The sequence below is a fragment of the Salarias fasciatus genome, chromosome 4, assembly GCF_902148845.1.
Source record: "Salarias fasciatus chromosome 4, fSalaFa1.1, whole genome shotgun sequence".
Taxonomy (NCBI): Eukaryota; Metazoa; Chordata; class Actinopteri; order Blenniiformes; family Blenniidae; genus Salarias; species Salarias fasciatus.
This window is the reverse complement of record NC_043748.1, coordinates 4,960,239-4,981,988: the sequence shown is the minus strand read 5'-3', so window position 1 is coordinate 4,981,988 and position 21,750 is coordinate 4,960,239. Positions and strand designations below refer to the sequence as shown.

At 41.4% G+C, this 21,750-nt stretch overlaps 1 protein-coding gene across 4 annotated transcripts; it reads right to left on the bottom strand.

The window, feature by feature from the left end:
- Positions 1 to 4,989: 4,989 nt before the first annotated feature.
- Positions 4,990 to 16,959, bottom strand: unkl (unk like zinc finger). 4 transcript variants are annotated; one of them, XM_030090091.1, is made up of 16 exons: positions 16,870 to 16,959; positions 16,036 to 16,245; positions 14,148 to 14,324; positions 13,566 to 13,699; positions 13,311 to 13,446; positions 13,116 to 13,233; positions 12,888 to 12,972; positions 12,559 to 12,725; positions 12,025 to 12,213; positions 11,284 to 11,334; positions 11,007 to 11,184; positions 10,817 to 10,927; positions 10,507 to 10,743; positions 10,234 to 10,421; positions 9,827 to 10,084; positions 4,990 to 9,658 (listed from the first exon to the last, which is right to left on the bottom strand). In XM_030090091.1, the coding sequence occupies exons 1-16, from the start codon at positions 16,932 to 16,934 to the stop codon at positions 9,503 to 9,505; spliced, it is 2,460 nt and encodes an 819-aa protein (XP_029945951.1). In that variant the 5' UTR covers positions 16,935 to 16,959; the 3' UTR covers positions 4,990 to 9,502. The 4 variants fall into 4 exon arrangements, with proteins under 4 accessions (XP_029945951.1, XP_029945953.1, XP_029945952.1 ...); XM_030090093.1 differs by having other exon boundaries at positions 10,817 to 10,906; XM_030090092.1 differs by having other exon boundaries at positions 12,568 to 12,725.
- Positions 16,960 to 21,750: the final 4,791 nt, after the last annotated feature.

Here is a 21,750-nt window from a genome sequence, read left to right as displayed (position 1 = left end):
CGAAACGGCACATCAAACTCCTACCGAACGCCTCGTCCTCTCCTCTCAGCTGACCAGTCAGGTCCACAGAGAGCTGTGCTTCTGGTTCTCAGGCAGAATATCAGGAAGCAGTGCGCAGAGTCTCGACCCGCAAATGGAGAGGTCTGAGATCGAATAAGGACTCATGTCAGTTTGTTTGTTGTTTCAAATGTGTTATATCAGTACTTTCTGATGTGTTTATAGAGTTCTATCATTAAGTGACAATGTGGAGGACACCCTGAGGGGTTCAGACATTTCCACATCCTTCCTGTGTGCCATAACTAAGGGTAATACATCACTTCATGGAGCTCGACTTTAATCTCTTTCAATTATATTTTTCTTTTACTGTCTTGACCTGAGCAGATTTAGTAATCCTCCCCTCTCCCCGGACAGCTGATGTCCTCCTCGTGGTGTCTCCTCTCGTGCCTCCGTGTTGCTACGGCCTCGTGTTGGCTGTTTGTGAGCGCAGAGGTTTCAGTCTGAGGGGGCTGCGAAGACTGCAGCTTCAGAGCAGCAGAGCTGCCGTCCTGGGACTCACCAAGCAGCAGGTACAGCGATCCTCCATCACAGTCAGTTCAGTCTGAGTCAAGTCAACTGTCAGGCGCTGATGAAGAAAAATGCTCTATACAGGTGGAATGTTTCCAACCCGTCTCCTGGTTGGAAACATTCGTCCCTCTAGTTTCTTCAAACCCTTCTCAGTTTTTATGTTTTGTATGTCTTTATGTGTCTGTGCCTCTTTGTTTTAGGCAGCGGTGTTCTGCAGTCCTCCTGGCGAGCTGAATGAGGAGCTGGAGCAGCCCTCTCTCAGCCTGATCTTACTGCTGAGGAAAGAAAATGTGCAGCGCCACAGCTTCAGCTTGCGATCAGGTTGAAGACATATATGGAGTTTTGACCACAGCATGAATTATCTCTTCAAACTGCATGAACGGTCTCCCCATTCCTCTAGATCCTGAGAATACACCTGTCTGATTGTTGTTATATTTCAGCTCTGATGAGAGAATTTAAAGCTCAAGAGCCACTGATCCAATATGAAGGTGTCTCCATAACAGACGTGAGCTTTTGTTTCCACACCGTTCTGTACAACAGTCACTTCGATCATATCTTTGGTAAGATATTTACTGAAAACAAAATGGAAGGAATGGCCGTGCGCCGTGTTGTTTGTGTTGTACGTGTGTTTTCTCGTCAGTCCGGAGTATGTGGGCAGTGCCACGTCCCTCCACTCTGATCCTGTCCAGTCAGGAACGTCCGCCCTGCTCCGGCACGGGGCAGCTGGTGGTTTTGACCCTGAGCGGGACGGACATGAGTCAAGGCCTGAGCCTCCTACGCACAGCGTTGGTAGAACGAGAACAAGGTCGGTGAATTGTCCGAAAGTCTAGTGTAACGTTTTCTGACAAATTAGAAAGCATTCATGGAAATTTTTAGCTTAATGTTTAATAAATACAGACGTTAGTGACTATTTCCTTGTAAACGGTGTTCTAGATGGTGAAGGACACACCGGACTGGAGCTGCTTGGCCTCAAATGGCTTCCTAGACTGACTCGGCTTCAAGCACAGGAAGTGAGCCCGTATGAGCTGGGAGAGGAGCTGAGCTCCAGCAGCGTGGAGACCCTGAGCTCGTCTCCTGCCCTCGTCTTCGCTCTGAGAGGAGATCACGCCTTTGCTTCACTGAGGAAGCTCCTCGCGCCAAATGACCCTCGTGACCTGAGCGTCCTGATGTCGCCCACGCCCCAAGTGGCCCTCCGACAGAGCTCCCTCTTCTTCTTCCAGCATGAGATGATTCCTGGTAGGGTTGCTGCATGCGAGACGCTCGGTGAGATTCCGACTCTGCTGCTGAAGCTTTGCTCTCCGTCCAGGTTTCCGGACGCTGCTGTCCGTGTGTCTGCTCACACCCAGAGTCTGGAATGGCGCCTTGGCTCAAACGCTCGCCAGACTCCAGCAGAGCGGCCTGACGGCGGTGGGCCTCCGGGTGGTGACCCCCCCTCCACCGCCTGCAGGAGGCGCTCCGAGCGCGTCCTCCCTCTGCTCTGTGGCTCTCTGCCTTCAGGGAGCTGAAGCTGTGAGGAGGCTGCTGGACGTCCTGGGCCAGGAGGACTCGTCTGTGTGGACGGCGTGTTACGGTACGACGCCGTCCCACCACATCCAGAGACGGTCGCTCTGTATCCTCCAGAATGTGTAAAATGTCACTGACTGCTGTCTGCAGGGTCAAAATCATATCGACAAGCGATTGAGGACGTGAAGAGGTTTTTCCCAGCGGGCCTGTGCTGCGCTGAGAGCAGCGTCATGAGACAGGAACAGGTAGAATCAATGTGAAAAACATGTCAGTTCAAGGGCCAGATAGATAGTAGATTTAATAACCTTTAAATTGAACTTTAATGTTTTTCTTTGTTGTGGCAAAATGTCCTGAAAATTGCTACAACCTCAACATAAAGCCGATTTTAATGATTTGGCCTGATGTTTGGCAGCCCATCAGTAGACACTTCCAAAGTACAGTTTTTGTCTGATAAAAAACTTTATTTTCTCAGATCCCCAGCTTGTGTTCAGACCCTCTGGCCTCTGTGGAGCATGAGCTGAAGCTGAAAGAAAACCGATCAAAGTCCACAGGAGGTGCGGGTTCCTTCTCAGGTTCCAACTCGATCATCTCAATGATTAATGTCACCTCAGATTCAAAACTGTTTCTTAATTTTCATTTTTTAAATCAGCACTTTCCCCTTTAAATGTTTTAATCATTCATAGATCTCTGTTGTAATAAGGCTCCAGGTTCCAGGTGACCTTTGTAAATCTTGCACAAAACAAATGTTCTGTTTGCTTGTTTGTTTGCAGCAGACACCCTGAAAATCAAGGCCCACTGGCAGACGACCTGCTTCCTTCTACCCTCAAATGCTCCAGCAGGCAGCGCAGTGGCCCAGCTGGAGGTGGTGGAGCGGCTGCTGGGGGAAGGGCGCCACCTGGTGGCGGGAAGGATGAGCGTCCTGGACCAGGAGCAGTGGAAATACATCACTGACACTCTGAGGTCAAAGTGAGCAGATAAGGTGAGGCTGGAATCTGTCTGCTTCATGAATGCACAACTGTTCAAACTGTGAAATCAGTCTGATTTGTTTCTCTTTTTCTGTGAAAGACTGTTTTTCACACGGCTCCTTGTCTCATCATGGCTCTCAGAGGAAAGAGGATTGTGGCCGACTTGAGGACGCTTCTCCAAAGGTAGACGGACATAGACTGTGTAGTATGATTTCAGTTTATTTGAAATAACTTTATTCCCACCTTAGTGTTTACAAGGAGAAGCCGGCGCTGGAAAAGGTGGGGGAAACCATGATCTACCCAGGAAGTCCAGAAGAGGTGAGAACATACGAACACAATAACTCAGATTTAAATAGGAACTTTTCCAAAGCAGAAAAGAAGATAAAACAAATCTAACTTGTACATGTTTCAAATGTAACTTTTAAAAATAACTCTACATTGTTTTTTGGGGGGGAAAAAATAATCACCAAACCAGTTTAATGTTGGTTGCATACTGTAAATGAAGCTTTCGTGGAATAAAGCTCTCAGACACATCAATTATTTATGAGACGTTCCATTCAGTCATATTGCAATTTCAACAATCCTAACATAAAGCCAATTTTATTGATACCTTCTGGTGCAAAATTGTATAGAAAAATACTTCTAAAAGAAATAAGGTGTAGGCCCACGGGCCTTGTGTTTGATCATGTTCTCACCTGCAGGCCCAACAGCTGATGAGCTTCCTGTTTGGCGCCTCCATTCCTCCATAGAGCCACCTGCATGTGAGCACTTCTTCCAAAGTGATTCAACATCTGCATTATTATTAATCTGTAATTTATGTTTCAAATTAAGTTAATTCTTATTACTTCTATAAATCTTTTTCCAACACAAGATGATGCAGTGTCTCATTTCTGGTTTTTTTTTTTTTTTTTTTTGGCAAAAGAAATCCATTGTCACACACTTCAGATGAAAAATTATTTTAATTCTCAAGATGATAAAAATAATTTTGTGAACTCTGTAAACCATTGCATAACTGTAGTGTAACAATTTAACAAGTGTTAACAAACTAGTAATACACTACAGTAAATATGCAGTACACAATCCTCAATATAGAAAAGAAACATCTAGTATTCTAAGACTTGCACCTGTTTTTTGTGTTCACAACACAAAAATATCAATATACCAACAGAATAAGTTCTACAATTATCAGTATAGAATTTCCTACATATCCATACAGCTTGTCACAAAATAAGGGACATATTATTTAATCTATAAATAATGTCTAAACCCATGAAATGCAGTTTCCTCAGATTGAACACATTCGCTATCAAATCAGTTTTTACCCTGAGAAAAAATACATTTCTGTCCATAGATTTTTCTCAATATGCTGACAAATAGAAACTTCAAAAAACTTGCATTTGTTTTAGTTCTATTAAATTTTATTGAATAGCAGTTCACAACTAGATGCTACATCATATTCAATTAACTGCGCTCCATAATATCCAGTGACCTATTCATTGAATATCTAAATTTTTTTTGAACAATACATTCAATATTTCAGGGCTTCAAATGTTAAAATAACATTTCTACTCGAAGTTCCTAAAGTACATGGAACAAAACTGGTTCCACATTCAGATTATTTACCTTCGACTTTGCACTAGTATTTCTTTTACTTAATTTGAACATCATCATATTCATATACATGTACAAGATTGCATAAATCTTCTGGCTCCATTTTCATAATGTTAAAAAACAAAAAAGAAGACACAACAACTAACAATAATGCAAAATAGATTATTCCAATGCAGAGCATAATGATACATCTATTACAGTTCATTTACAAGATTCTTCCCATTTGGTGCTTTTTTTTGTCTCTCTTCTCGTTTCCTTACAAACATGTGGGTTTTCTTGGTGCCAGACGACAAATTGAGAGGATGCCAGTTTTATTTTAGTGGCTGTAATTCTTGAAATGCATGGCAAATACAGACTGTGACGGATAATTCTCACTGGGTTTTTAAAAGTTGTTTTTTTTTTGTTTTTTTTTTTGCCTCGTGCTGTCTGAATGGTGAAGAGAATCTCATGAGACTGTTTGGTGGCCTGAACTCACAGGACATTTAGCAATCAACAATTGTGGTCCACAAAAAGATCGTAAGGCACTGGAATTTTGATTCTAATTCAATGGGTTTCTTTTTTTTTTCCTCCTTCTTCTCTTCAATCAGTCCACATTGTGTAATCATTAAAGGCACAGATGTACTTGGAAGTGTAGTTGGTCCGTTGAGAGATAAAATCGAACAAATAGAAATAAATACAGGCTGTGCTTACCAAGTGAGCGATTGATTCTTCTTCTTTTTTTTCTTTTTTTTAAATATATATGGAAAACTTGAATTGGGGGAAAAAATTCAAACTGAGCGCAAACAAATCAACTCAGTTGCGATTAAGTCTGTATCTGCCATTGATGCTTCACAATCATCTGTCCCATCGCAAACAAAAGCACCTTACAGTCACTGCAGGCATTTCAGAACAGTATACAACAACATATCTGTCGTTTTTCCAGATCGATACGCAAAAAAAAAAAAAAAAAAAACAATAATCATCAACTCAGAAAATGTACTTCAAAACAGTCCTGTAGTGAAGGTTTTATGGCCACTTCAGAAGCACAAGCGTCCTTCACTGGAGACAACGATTTAAAACCCACACTGAAACCGTGTGCTGGCCAGTATTGCACAATCTGCCATCAATGCCAATGTATACTTAACACAAAATCAAATGTACAACAAACACATTTTGTAAGGATCCGACCCATGCATTTTGATCATCGTGTATGAAAACCACTAGAACTGACTTTAGATAGAAAAAAAAAAAAAAAAAAAAAAGAAGATGCCATTAATTACTGTTAATGAAAATGATCTATTTTAAGGTACTAGGTGATTAACATCTTAAAACAAGAAAAAAAAAAAAAGAATCTTGATGAAATGTAGTAGAAAAAACAACAATACAGGTCTTTGGTAAAACTGCGAAAAATGGGCCTAAGTCCATTAATGTTGTAAGCAAAAAGCCACTGGCTTAGTCCTGCTGCTGACTCGCCGGAGAGGAAATAGACGTCCTTTTACTGAATGAAAAGTTCAAGCAAAAAAATCCATCCGGAAAACAGAATTCTTTGTTTCATTACTCAAACCCGCCGCCCCGCCGCTCTGATTTGTCACTTCTAAACTTCAGACAGAGCAAGCGTCTGGATTCTGTTCCCGGGTAAATTTTTCCCTTTTTTTTTGTTTGTTTATTAAAATACATATTTGGACAGCTACTAAAAACACCACTTTGGTTCATTTTTAGATTCTTTACAACTAGACATCATTAATTTCGTTAAGCTTCACAGGCGAAAACAAAAAACAAAAAAAAAAAACAAAAAAAAAACAAGACCAAAGAACCCTGTGAATTTAGCTGCACAGCACACTGCTATCCAGTGTACGAGGGGAAGGGGGAAGGAACCAAAAAAAAAAAAAAAAAAAAGGAATAAGAAGCCAACAAAAACACATTGAACCTTCAATCATTTCAAAATAAAAGCGGGACGATCTACAGTAGTACAGGCCTATGACATCATTCTACGTGATTTACAAAAGTACTGAAAACTTTGACTCGAAATGAATTTTACAAATGAAACGATTCAATCAAAGAAGTCATTAAGTTAAGATGCAGAAGACAGATTATTTCATAGTTTTTCGGAAAATCTGAGCTGTGGATGCACAACGAACATTCAAACATCTAAAATGTATAACAAGAAACTACATTAATACCTTTTTTTTTTTTCCAGTAGCAGCGAAGCTTGCATTAGTTATTAAGCCTTAACTACACTAAAATAAGTCAATACAAATATTCTGGCAGTGTGACACAGTGCGAACTTTTTTTTTTTCTCCTTTGTTTTTTTTTTTTTGTAGCTGGTTAACATATCGCATAACATGCAATACCAGAAGTGTTAAGCCTGCCTTTTATGCTGTAATATAATCACGACATTGCTAAAATACCATAACCTTTCCAGATATTGTTCCTCTGAGTTGCTTAAAATTGTCATTTTTGTGTGAATGTAAACAATGCATTTTCCCATATCCAGAAGTAGCAAAAAGGTGTACCTGGAGATACAAGATTTCTACTGAATTTAAAGCAAGAATAAAAAGGTTTTTTTTTTCCTCTTTTTTAACACAGTAGAAGGTCATCCGAAGCAGAAAATCCAGCCTACAAGGTAACTATGGAATTCTTCATTCACTGCAGAGTTGTGTTACAAGAAAACAAACTGAAAAAGCTTCTTTTTTTGTTGTTGTTGTTGTCAGTTTTTATACATTGCTATACAAATCCATGTGTCCTATGTTTTGCATACTCCCAAAACATTGAATTGAAAAAACCTAATTTCAAAACGACTGAAGCTGCACCAAAAGAGCACCACAACCAAGGAATGAGTGGGCGGGGCGGAGGAGGAGGAGGGGGAGGAGTCAGGACACAGGCACTGACAATCTTCAACTTCAATTATCGTTTGCAGAAATACTCAAATGGGATTTTGGCCAAATACACTGGCGTGTTGCTCGTTTATACACACACACACACACACACACATATATATAGAATCATATACATGTCGATGTACTTCTGCAAGGTAAATAATACATGTGTTTGCAGAGACCTGTGCACAAGCTCCGACTGCTTGTGTTTGCCGACGATTCTACGGGTAACCTTTCTGAACTAAGGCAAGGCACTTCAGAGTTAGAGGCCGATATGTTCTAGACAAGATCAAGAGGCTAGATTTCTACAAAAAAAAAAAAAAAAAGAATCATCATTTCAGGCTTTGAGCGAATACAATACATGCTTCTCTAATAGATAGGCTATAGACGTTTCTACAAAAAGAGAGAAAAGAACCCTAACTGATTGAATAATAGCCTTAACATGTAGCATGTGCCTTATTGATATTACAGCTGCTGGTTATGCCTAAAATGCAAGTTTAAATTTGCACTTATTTGATTGAAATTTTATAAATCTAACTATGAAAGTACAAACTATTAATTCTTTATTTATTTATTTTTTTCTCTCTATGAAATCTTAATATGTAGAACCATGCCAGGAAACATGAATTATTAAAGTTATGTTTCACAGTACACAAAAAAAAAGCTTCAGACATTAGCTTATGTAGAAAAAAAAAAAAGTATAAATCTTAAAAAAAAAGAAGAAAAAAGACACAAAAGAAAACCTACAAAGCAGCTTAAAGCAAATTTCTATACACCCTTTAGTAAAGTCCCAGGTCAACAAAGTGCTTTTTTTTTTTTTAATAAGAAATAATCTTCAGAAAAAGTTGGTCAAAATAATGATGCTTGACTGGAGTCACTGAGAAGTGATCGAAAATTGTTTTGTTGTTGTTGTTGTTGGGGGGTTTATTATTAAAATATGGGCTTTATTTAAAGAGGAACACTGGAGTTCGGCTGCGTTCGTTCACGTTGATCGATACTTCGGCCACAGAGTTTGAGTTTTAGATCAAATATCCTTCATAGTGTTGAAAATAAGAACGATTCTTAACGCCGTGGTTCTGTCCGCTGTTGAAGCTGATTGAAATACTGCAGCTGCACTCGTTTCCCCCCCGAACCCAAACAAACACCATGAACCCTCTCAATCATATCCGGTTTCCTGATTTGCTCCCAAAAGGCTCCCAAACATAATTCACCTTTGACCGTATTCCTCTTTAACTAAAGAAAAACACGTTTTGCTCATTTTATGTTTGAGATCATTCGATTCGAAACCATAACATTAAAATCACAGTGGAGGTTTGTTGAATTCTCTCTCTCTCTCTTTTTTTTTGTAGTGGTAACAGATTTAGTGAAAACCTTTTTAATGAGCTTTCACACACACATATCCTGCATCCTGGTCTGAGCAGATGCTGTTTTGTTTTTTTGTTTTTTTTTACTTTAAGTGCATGAAGTGGAGCGGCTGCCACCTCTGGGGGGGTAAAGGTTCATCTGGATGCAGTTCACAGTCTGAACATCTTAGTGTGCTGAGTGTTTGATGGGCTTACTGTAAGTGCATTGTGTTTAAACAGCGATGCTTGCTTGTTTTTTTTTTTTTTTTTTTTTTGGAAACCAAAACTTTATGCATTCATCTGGACCCTCGATTTCTGCTTTCATTTTGCATCATGGTTGAAGATGTGAGAACTTCAAGGTAATTTAATATTCTATACTGAGTGCATGGCTTTTATACAGAAAGCTATCTGGTTGCTTGATGTAAAATAGACATAAAATGAGCAAAAAAAAAAAAAAAAACCAATAGAAAAAGAAAAAAAAGACTAAATCCCCAGCAGAAAAATTATTTATAATTCTACTTACTGTTTCAGTCAAACATCATTTAATCCTAAAGTAACTTAATCACTGTATGAAATAGACATTGCCATTTTGAAAACTTAATATCTATTAGTAGTTTTTCAAAGGGCTAATCTTTAAATAGTACCTTGAGTAAATTGTACATCACCACTTCAGTATCTTGGTTCTACAGTAGGGACATTCTGTTTTACTAGGCGCACAGTTCTCACATAGTACATAATGTTGGCAAGGCTGCAGAACAATGCAACGATCATGCTTTTGGCAAACTATACATTTCTTTGACTGAAGCTGATATATTACCTGTTGGGGGGGAAAGAAAAGAACGGATGTCAGCCGCAAAACTCAGGACAATTCGGTTCATGCAGACTTTTCAAATGGGCATGCTGGGTGGGTGCGAGTGAGAGCCTGGTGAGCCGCCACAGACAGGCGCTACAAGTGAAATGCCGTGTGTGCTCTGGGCTTCCTTACCCCGTCTATAACGTCTAGGTCATTACGCAGCTGACTCTGGATGGAGTGGAGCTTCGACAGGGGGAGCTGGTCCAGCTCGCCGTAGCTACGTAGGAGGGGCGTCCCGGGGGTGCGGCAGAGCACGTCAAAGTCCCCCTGCAGCTCCTTCAGCTTGCGCTCGGTCTCCTCCCACTTCTGTTCCGCCAGTTGCCGCTCGGCCTCGGCCGATTTCGCCTGCTCCTTCGCCTCGTGGGCGTCTTTCTGGCAAGCTTCACAGGCCTGCAACCAAAACCAGTGTTGTGATTAAATTAAAAAAAAAAAAAAAAAAAAAAGCGAGAAACTTCAAAGAAGCCTGATATTCAAACAACCCTCCACACCCTGAATATGTCTGCTTTCAAAAGGTTTTCGGCTGAGGGCGGGACACTGACCTGTTTGACTTGGTGCCAGGCCTCCTCCCACTGCTTGATCTTCCGCTTGGCCTCGTCCAGCTCTCTGAAGAGGCGAGCCAGGTCGGCGCTGCTGGTGGTGGAGGTCAGGCTGCTGAAGACCGGAGACGGACTCGGCGAGAAGCTGCCGCTCACAAAGTCCCAGATGTTGTTGGCGCCTCCATTCAAACCTGGGAGAAACGAGGAACAACCATGAAGACGAGGAGTCGGAAAGAAACCGAATCGATCCCTCGTTTTATGAGATGACTGACTCACCCAGGGAGTTCTGGGAGGAGGAGGTGGGCGTTCCCAGGAGGCCGTGCTCCTGCTTCGCCAACAGGTTCGAAGGTTGATTTTGCTGAGACACGGTTCCGGACAGCAGGGACTGAGACAGGGACTGGGAGAGGGAGCTGAGCGGGGAGGTGGACAGCGACGACGAGGAGTTGAAGGACGACGACCGAGCCAGGGAGCCGGGAATGTTAACGGGAGCGGATCCGCCCAAGACTCTCTGACCTGAAGCAAGGGAGCGCAAGTGATGAATGCTTTGAAAACGCACAACCTGTGACGTAAAACTCCAGCTGCTTACTGGCTAGCCCCACGTGGCTGTCTTGCTCTTCGAGCTCCTTATCGAGAGATGCGACGTTGATGTCGCTGAAGTTCAGGTCCAGGGCGGATCCTGAAGGGAAACAAAACAAATCTGACTGACACATTGCAACAAGATCCGCCCCGGCGGTCGTCGGCTCTGCCCGTTCGCTGGCGGCCCGACGTGGACTCACCTATGACGGACTCCACGGTGTTGCTGCCCGGGTAGAAGGGAGTGGCTTTTGCATTCATGGTTGATAAGGTGGTGGGTGAGGAGCTGTCCGAGCCGATGCTCGAGGCCAAGCTCGACGTGATACTGGAGGTAAAGCTCGTAGCCAAAGGGTTCACCGAGGAAAATACAGTATTTTGTGTCTGCACAGAAAACACAACGTGGAGTTAAAAAAAAAATGAATAAATAAAACATGGAAAATACTAGAATAAATGAACAAAGTTACTAATTTAACCACCAACCTGTTTTTCTTGGTCCAACAATTTTTGATCCACCTGCCCTTTGTTTTTAATCTACAGGTGATCAAATAAGAGAGAGGTGGAAAAAAACTCAGTGAAAACTCTTCATGCAGACATCTTAGAATCAATTTAGACATCGATAGCAACAGCCTGAAATGTGTTTATCCATTAAACCAGACGGCGCTAACTGTGACTGCTGGAGACTCGAGATTTATGGCCTTATTTCAACCTGATGTGATGGAAAAATAAAAAGCTGCCGAGTGACATCCTGTTTGTCTTTTAAAGCTTCAGGAATTACTGCGGGCAAGAGTCACATTATACAGCCAGTGGGAGTCACGTTATTAAACTAAAGGAGTTAAATTAAACTTCAGAGGACTGTTCTCATGCGAACAGTGTTTGCTCATCAGAAGTGACTCATCAGAAAGTGCAAACATTAATTATAATTAATTCCAAAATTGGACTGTCAATATTTAGCAGTACCTCCAAAACAGTAACTACTTACTATTTTACATAGCTCTTGAGGTTTTTACAGCATATTGTAACTCAGTAACACAGTTTCACAAACATGGAACCAATGAAATGATAGAAAATCTATAAAATTCATGCAAAAATGACTCCGAGGATCAAATAAAATGAAATGGTAAATAATGAATGACAGACAAAGAACAAGAAGTCTAAATAAATGTGTTTTGAGTGTGTGTGTGTGTGTCTCTTTCTAAAGCTAAGAGAGAGCAGTCTGTGTACCTGATCCTCTCGTTCAAAGCCCGGAGCTTTGGGATAGTTAGACGTCAGAGACGAGACACTGGATGTGGTGGACTCTGAACATAAACTATGATTAGTTATGGATTTGGGCCTGCTGATGGATCCCACTGGGGATAACAAACTGTCGCTTCCTGAGCTGGGCGTTAAAGTCGAGCTATTAGAACATGAAACCTGAGAAAGAAAAGTGAACATGGTCTTAATGAAATGATGATCGACAAATAAACATAAACAAAGCAAACAAAAACCACAGAGACTGAATGGAGACTAACTGCATTCAAGGAACATCTTCTGAAGCTTTGTTCTAGCTCTTATTAAATGTAGAAATCAAATTAGAAAAAAAAGACATGGATTAAAAAAAAAAAAAAACAAAACAACAAAAACTGAAGCAAGGCAAACAACATGTCAACAAATGGATTTGAAGCAGTTGAAAATCCAGCAGCTGGTTTTGGATTTACATAAATGTCACAGTGAGAAAGCATTAAAAAACAAAAACAAACAAAAAAAAAAAAAACATACACTTCCTACTTGTCCATTGCTACTGGATGCGATGCTGGTGGAGTTTCCTCCACTGTTCCAGTCGGAGACCGGACACTCCGAATACTGCTGAGAGCCCAGCTGGGACTGCGAACTCGACTGTATCGCCGTGAGCAAAGAGCTCATGGTCTCTTCTGTCGACGGGATTCCTACAAGGATTGGAAGAATAGCACGGGAAAAAAAAAAATGATCAAAAGCATCCAGCAACAATAACCTTGACAGACCCGTGACGAAATCAACCAGCTGAGCAGAGTTAAAGAAATAAATGAGAAAATGCAGGAAAGTGCAGAAAAATGGATAAACAGACTTACTTTCTACATGTGCAAACGCACAAAACGGCCCTCTGGGACAGTATCCAGTTTGTCGCATATCATTGCATTTGGTAGATTTATAGATCTTAGATCAAGGAAAAGAAAAGAAAGTCAATGACATGGAATTTCAAGGAGACATTTAATAAAAGAAGCTACAGAGTCAAGAGTCAAGTCACGCGGTTAAAAAACTGCAAATGGATGAGATGGGAGACGTGAGTGTTCACTCACCTCCGGGTGAAACTGCTGCTCAGTGCGAGAGTGACAATACTGACAGCTGTCCCCACTGTCACACTTGGACGGCTCCCCCCACTCGTCCCCGTGCTTCACATTCGGGCATGGAGTTGACCTGCGTTCGCAACAATCAGGACTTTAAATCACGAGGCTCGTCACCTACGTGGATGACTTTTCAGAAGCAGGACTCACCTATACTTGAATTTCCGTGGATTTCTCCTTCGATCTCTGCTGTTGTGATAGTGGGGGCAGGCATAGCCTTGTCTGCATAGTCTTGGGGGCTTAGTACACTGATCTGTTTTGTAATTGGCTAAAACAAAGTTGGTATCTGCAAAAGGGAGCAGTCAATTATGGTTAACGTTCTTTAGTCTTTTTTAGAAAAGATAAAAAGTTTGCCGTTTGTTTAGCTTGGCATGTAATCAGCAGTATTTCCACCGGGACCCTCACCTTGCCACCGGGGGTCTTCTGTTAGAGTTTTCTCAATCATAGCTTGGCTGGCGAGCACACCAGGCTGCAAGTCAGGAATCCCTTCCCCAGACCCCAGCTGTCCATTCTGGAGGGCCTCTTGTGCTTGTATCTCTCTGTGCACAGGGAGGTAAATTAAATATTTCACACAGGAAGTACACAGAAAACTGAACTTTGCATTTTTAAAACACCTGAAAAAGTATCTGTTAATTCACATTAACTTATTACTTTCAATAAATTGCTGACTGATATAACTGAAGCAATCCTATCAAAAAATAAAGCAGCTTAATGCAATTCATTAACTATATACAAAGTGTCCACTGCTTATAAAAATGAACTGTCTGCTATTAGCTGACCTTATTCACTCTGTAACCTAATAAAGTGTGTTTATCCAGCATTTCCTGGTTCTTATTTTATCTGAACTACACAGAGCCAAGCCCCGAAACCCACAGAGCAAACAGCACAGCACTGAGATTCTGCCTGACCCATGTACGCATGTCTAAAACGGATGATTTAATTGTCGTGGAGCGTTGCAAAGGGGCCAGCATTTGCGTCGTCGGTCACCTGATATCATAGACCGGAGGTCGCAGATCATGTGGCCCGTGAGCAAAAGCACAGTGCAGGCCATTCTTCACACAATGCCCTCGAGCATCCGTCTCATGGATACAAGTGCCAGTCTTGTAATATCGTAGATGGTACTTGCGCTCTGTGTCACCAGTGGTCCGGTGTAAATAAGGACAGCTGAGGAAACAAGAGGACAGCATTTCAGTCTTTTCACAAAACAAGACCTCATTCACTTCAATAAGAATTTCTAAAAAAAAAAAAAAAAAAAAAAGGAGCATTGTTTTTAACTGTGTTGTCTTTCTGTGCTGTGAAGTACGACTGAAAGTTGCACTGCTTTACCAGAGTGTTTCACATGAAGCCACAGAGTTCATTAAAAAGCTACAGCGAGAGTCCGTTTAATAAAAAGTAGCGGGGTTTCATGCATTTTTTACAAAAGCGATTCTCTTGTGGATGCGGAGCCGACACAGTAGCAATGCCTGAAGAAATGCACGACCAATAAGCCTCTTGAATAAACCAAATTTCTCTTTCTTGAGTAGCAACAGTTGCTATAGCAACACATAAGGTCATACAAAAATAGCCTCCATTAGCAGAGGAGGAATTGTGAGGACTGCAGTTCATTTTTCAATAGTTGAATAGTTCCGTTTCCATCAAGCTTTCAATTAGACGCGCTGTCATTTTTAAATCCCTGACACATACGCAGGTTGTCGTCTATTGATACCAACTGCAGCGGTAAATGGGAATGCCACTGTCAGCCCCTCGGAGAATAACAGGTGCAGTCACCAGACAGTCAGTACCGTCAAGTTCACCCCGTATACAGCCTTCACGGTGTAAGCATACCTGCCCAATCAAACGTGTAACCAGAACTCTGAGTGTGTAACACATCTACAAAACGAACAAAGCAAACAGAAGTTACACTGGCCCCTAATACCCTTCATAACAACCGTCCAATCATGAACAAGATTCACCAGCATGTTATATATCCACACAGCAAAAATACTGAACATTGATGAATTTGTAGGTAAAAGCACCCACTCATTGTACGTTTTTCATCTCATTAACGCAAAGAAATACGTACTGAATCACTCACGTGACAGTTTATAAGGAAAGAGTGCAATTCAGTGTATTTACTTTGAGCTGAAAAAAAAGGGGGAAACAAACAGGATTTGATTTGCGCTGAACATGCTGAAGGCCACAATTACTTCTCAGTTTATGGAAACATACATCTAGTTATACCTTTCAAATCTGGGTGAAAAATACCCACAATTCACTCAGATGAACACCATCCACTTTCAGCAAGTCAAAGCACGATAAAATCATTGTATAATATACCCATGAGAAGTGAACAGCAGAGCATCAAACCTCTCACACACAGACACTCACAGATTTAGGATGTAGATTACTTTCCCTCCAAATCAATCACCCAACAGAAATACTTCAACTTCTGACACAAATTTCTTTACAGAGGTTTTTGTTTATATTGAAAACACTAAGACTTACAAAAAGTTTTTCGATAATGAAATGTGCCCATGTACACAAAAATAAACGTGTTTACAGATGTTGCGTGTAAAAAAGAGTTTGTCAGTCACCAAGTGCAGTGAAAAGTCATCATATTGCTTTATCAATGAAATTATGTCGATTTTAAAAGCCATCAAACAGTTTGTCCAGTCTTTCCAAAAGTCTGAGATGCTGCCTGAAGTGAAAATCCACAAACAAAACACAACAAGCTGATGATCATGGAGGGTTAAAGGCGATAATCCACTAAACAATTGAACTATGTGGAGTTCAGCTTTAAGGTTGACTCATGCTGCAGCTTCGGAGGTAAACAATGCAGACTTCACAGAGCCGTTCAGGAGTCTACAGGAATGCAGAGATTACATCTGGGACTCACTCGTCTCCATCGGGGCAGATGCCTGTGGTCTCGTCGTATTTGGTGCAGTAGACGTCCGGGCTGTAGTTAAAGGTCCCGTCTCTTCTTCTGATGGGTCGCCTTCGTCGCTGGTTGAGAAAATGCCAATGAAAGCACGTAAAGGGTCTGTGCTGCGTACACTTGTGCTGGAGGAACAACGGGCACTGCTCTGTCCTGAACTCCTTCAAGTATCTGGAACAACAAGAAAAGTAGTGCATCTACTGAGAAATGAGCCCCAAAACAAAAGAAAAAGTTCACCGCGGGTGTCGTGCTGCGCCGCCACAGCTCTGCAGCCATGCCATTTATTATTTTGGGTCACTAACGTTAGCTCGACATTCCCAAACAGCACTGCGCGGGATTTCGGGCGTAGCGGACGCTCGACGCTCGTGGACGTACGTCAATAAATGTGCGTAGCGGGAGAGGAACTCAAAATAAGGCCGAGCTATTTACAAGCAAAGACTGGTTAGCGAGTTCCTGGCTAGTCGTTTAGCACGCCGAGTTGACGGAATAATATTCAACAAATTGATCAAACCCGGCCGCCAACTCTTAGAAACAGTCGCAAAAGGCTCCGGTAGCGACCGCCCCGCCAATTTTAGCGCTTTTAGAACGTGCGTGTTTCCTGCCCTGGCGCAGGCGTCGTTAGCGTGCTGTTTGCTATGTAACGTTAGGTAGTCACAAAGCCAGGAAAAGCTCCATGTTTGTTAACGCACGCACAGCGGAGGAATGCTGCAAACTGCAGCCGCGCGGAGCCGCACGTCGCCGCGGAGCGTCCCGGGACGAGCCGCCCAGTAGTTTGCGCGCGGCGGCTTTACTCACGTATAGTGGGTAGGTTTCTCGGTTTGAGGAGACGCATTGGCCGCCGTTTTCGAAACCGACGGCATTTTCAGTCAAAACAATGAAGTGCGCATGCGCTCGGATCTGTTGCTCGCGTGCATGCACGTCCGCCTGCGTGCCAGCGCACTGCAGGCGCTAAGAGCGGCCGCGAGGGGGCGGTGCAACGACCACACACACACACACACACACACACACACACACACACACACACACACACACACCTCACACCATTTACAGCAGCATCCTCACTGTCTTGTCTTTTTACAGTGAATTGATGTTACAGTTTTTGATGTTACACGTTTTGAAAAATTAAAACACTCAACAGGTTTATTCAAAATGCATGAATCCCATTTTTTTCCACGGATGTTTTCTGTAATTGTGAAAACCTAGTGTGTTACGTAACCCTCAAAACTGGAAAGTTTGACACACAGCACTCTTTAATGTCCATCACTGTTCCCTTGTATGCAAATTACATTATTCATTTATCAATTCTGTGAATTCTGGTATATTTACAATCACTACCAACATTATCATGATATAATGCTCAATACTGTCATGTTATTATCTTTTTTTTTTAGTTGTTGTTACTGTTGTTATTGTTTTTAATACTTACTATTTTTCTCAATGTAAATTTCCCCATTGTGGAACAAATCAAGTATTATCTTATGTTATCTTATCTGATATAACTTACAAATTTCAATTCTATTCAAAATATATATTAAAATAAACTGTTTCCTTTTATTTTTAAGTTTAAGATTTTCTCTTAATAATGTATGGACTAAAAGCATGTGAATCATCCTCCCTTTAATCAGTCTTGTACTGTTTAATCTAACTCAGAGTTGCAGGATTCTGCAGCTGATCCAAGGTGACAATAGGCACAGTGCATCTGGACAGGTCACTCGCCCGTGACAGGGACACAAACAACCAACCACACACACACACACACGTTCACACCTAAGGGCAAATTAGAGTGCTTTCACACTATATTAGTCCCGGGATTCAGTGTGATTTGGCGACACTGCAGTAAACTTTCACATCGTCCATTGGTTGGGTTCACTTTTGTACTGTACATTGAAAGTGGATTAGTCTGCTCCGACAAGGTCATGCAGCTGCTCAAACAAACACTAACTAGGGATTTGAAAAAAAAAAAAAGTATGAGGAAGAAGAGAATGTGCTTCATAATGAAAAAGGAAATCCATCCAGAACATCGTGTTATACACACACACACACACACACACACACACACACACCCAAAAATACAACAAACAAACAATGAAGCAATTTAAACATGTCGTTGTTCTAATAGGAGATTATGAGGTACAGTCAGCTCATCCTGGACTCAGACTGAGTTTATTCTAATAGGAGAGTAGTAACCACTGCACCATTGCACAGCCCTTTCATCATCATTGAAATGGCATTTTCTCTTGTTTACAAAGTAAAGTAATGTGAAGGAGTCTCAATCGGAGCGCAACAGGTGGCGCCTGTTGAAAATTATTCCGTCCTCATTTTTGCAGTTAAATGGTGCCAAAAGTTTTGAGTAAACAACTGAAGAATTGACGTACGCACCCACAATGTGCGACATCTCAGCTTTAGTCCTACATATGCTGCCTTTTTCATAGCTTTCCTCATGAAGAAACACATTTTTTATATATATAGTATAAGATATAAGTAATATATTGCATTATGTAGAATATCCATCGGCTTTATTAAAAGAGAACTCAGAATAATTCTCAAAGTTGGACACAGATTTCACACTTTTGGGCTAATTTAAAAGGTTATATTTATGAGAGCATCTCTGATTGTGCTACATTTATATTTGAGGATATCTGAGGCGTGGGAGGGCTGTGAAATGTGTGACATTTTACTTGCGGGGGACTTGTGGTCATGCTCAAGTTGGTCACGTTTGTAGTTTTCTTCGTGTGAATTGATGTCAACTTAGTTTGTACTGTGTCTTGTAAAATACAGCAAAAGAATCCCAGTTCATTTAAACTGTATACTAAGTCATACTGTGCAGAATTTGGGTTACATGAATGAATTCACAGAGGGTCCCTCCTATTTTACAAAATCCTGTAACGAGGTCCAGTGGGAATGATGAAGTAGGTTAGAATAATGTAAAATACAGTATGTAATATCAGCTCGTTAGACTGCATGTGGAAATGTTTTTTTGGTTTGTTTACAGTTGTAATGCTTCAGTTGTTCCCTCTTCGATGAAGCTGCTTCTGTTGACTCCATCCACAAACAGCAATACTTTCATTTTCCAATGATTTAACCATGAGTTGTTTGATTTTTGCGATCATTGCTGAAGCACTTGGACCTCCACTCCCTCTAATCCTGTCTCTGGGAGGCTAATCTGCTCTGTACCACTCTCCCTTTTTTTTTTTTTTTTTTTTTTTTTTTTTTCCTGTAAAGGATTTTAATGTACAAATGCAATTATACGTCCAGTCCATTATTCAGCTGCTGAGGTCCACCGAGTGCACTGCCTTATAATTATCCATAAGGCCCGGACAATCCAGTTGTAATTACTTTGACACGCTCCACCCACACACAGCTTACAGTGAGATGATGTCCAACACCTTCCTCACATTAGGCAAAGATTTCATTTGAGGACGCTCACATCTTTTCTGGCTTTCTTTCTTTCTTTGATATTTTAATGCACTCTGTCACTTCGTAGTTTGTTTTAGTGTTTTTTAAAGAAAACATAGCAAAAACACCATGGGAGAAATGAGCTTTTCAGCTGTATTGAAATTGTTGGAAACAGCCTAAACCTGTTAGAAAGTTTTTCCTTGTGTAGATTGCAGGAAGTTTTCATCTGATCACTGTTTTGCACACATAATTACAGACACAACTTATGTATTATTAGGAATTATGTATCCTTTGTGTTCGGTTTAGTCATTTCAGTTAATATTTCTTTTTTTTTTTTTTGCTCCGACAGTTAACGTTGCATTCGGCATCATCTAGAGGAAGCGGTGAATGTAAGCAACGGGGGGAAAGTCACACCCGTTTTCCTTTTGTGACGTCAGTCACCACAAACCTTTAACCTTGCTCAGTAGGCTCAGCTGTTCACACAGTTCACTGTCAGGCTCTTCTCACAGTATCTCAGCAGTGTGTGTGTGTGTGTGTGTGTGTGTGTGTGTGTGTGTGTGTACATGTGTGCAGATGTGTATGGGTAATGTAAAGATGTCCTGGGCTTCTCCTCCGGGGACTGGACATGGAGGGTCTCGGCTCTGGAGTCGAGGTGTCGCTTGTTTATATCAATGAACTTGACAGCTCTCATTGCATTATTACTGGCGCGTCTTCCTGTTTTCGTGCGGCGTGACGTCCTGACATCGACTGCGCTCGGTGCAGAGAACATTAAACAGCCTTCACACACGCCAAAGTGCGTGTTGCATATGAATCGTACAAGCTGTACCTACTTGAAGCCACTGCCATCGTCCCAGTGCGATGCAAACGTCTTCAGCATCGGGAACCACAACCAGCTCTGTATTTTTTTGCACAGCTCTAATAAACAATCACTGAAATAATCCCCAGCACTGCTTTCCCAGGCTGCTTGGACTGTTACAGCTGGAATAACAGTTTGTGTTTTTTTTTTTCCCAGTCACGCCATTATCTCGGGCTGCCTCATGCACAAACAACCACCGCAGGCTGGCAATACACAGAGTCTATGTACTGATGCACGGCCGTCAGCCTCAGTGTGACGGTGATTCTGGTTCTGGTTTCATCCATCCGGCAGAGAGGGTCCATGTTTTCAGCAAAAGAAACTCATTCTGCATGATGGCCTGCAAGAAAAGTTTAGTGCACAACAGATGACTGCAACCTGGGGGATGTGTGCAGAAATGAATGAAAGAGTTGAGCTAAAAGATCCATTTCTGACATCCGGTGACGCTCATCTCTGTTTAACATATTTGTTGGATAACAACAGCTTCACGGTGTTGCCGCTGAAGGATGTGTTTACTCAGTCTTGTACCCTTCTGGCAAAACAACACCTGCCTCTTTGCCGAACCATCAGGCTAACAGCAGCTGACAAGTGGGATAATAACTCAGTGGATCGCAGTCATCTAAGAAATGAGCCGTCATTCTCTCTTACAGCTTGAGGACAAACACAGATGGATTTTGGAGATTAATGCCATTAAACTGGATTTTTTGTATTTTCTTTGACCCTGTTCAAAGTGATCAGATTCTAATGTTTGAAGAACAGGTTCGATATGATGGACTGACATGGATATGATTTGTCTTTTTTTTTTTTTTTTTTTTGTGGGGGACTTATTTCTTAATGAAAATATTTGTTTTCACAATGTAGTTACTATGGTTTTTTAAATATTCTGTATAATATTTGTTCAGAAGTTTTATACCTGATATCGTCGGAGCACTTTTGGAATTGATCTGTTTCAGATTGTATAGGGTTAGAGAGTGCAGCAGTTCTGCTGTTGCGTTATGAGGGTTTTGTAATTCTTATTACCGCATCACAATCTTCACTCTGACTTTCCAAAGTACCGTAAAACTACACATTATCTTAGAAATTATAGGATCATACATACTGTATTACTGTGATTTCCCACTGTAGTACAATGCTTACTGTGATTTTCCACAGCACTGTGAGGATTACTGTGATTTTTTTAATGGTATTGACTGGTATATTTTTCCAGTAGTACAATATTGACTAGGAATTTCCATAGTAGTGCAATTTTTTTTACAAAGACTTTAAACAGTATCACTCTACACTGTTTTTTTTTTCACAGTAATACAAATATTACACACATACACACACACATCAGACCACTAGGTAAACCTTTTCAGCAGCAGTTCCAACCCCTCGTGATAGTATATGGTGTGTATTTCAGTTTCAAGTGCTGAGGTTTCGCTTGT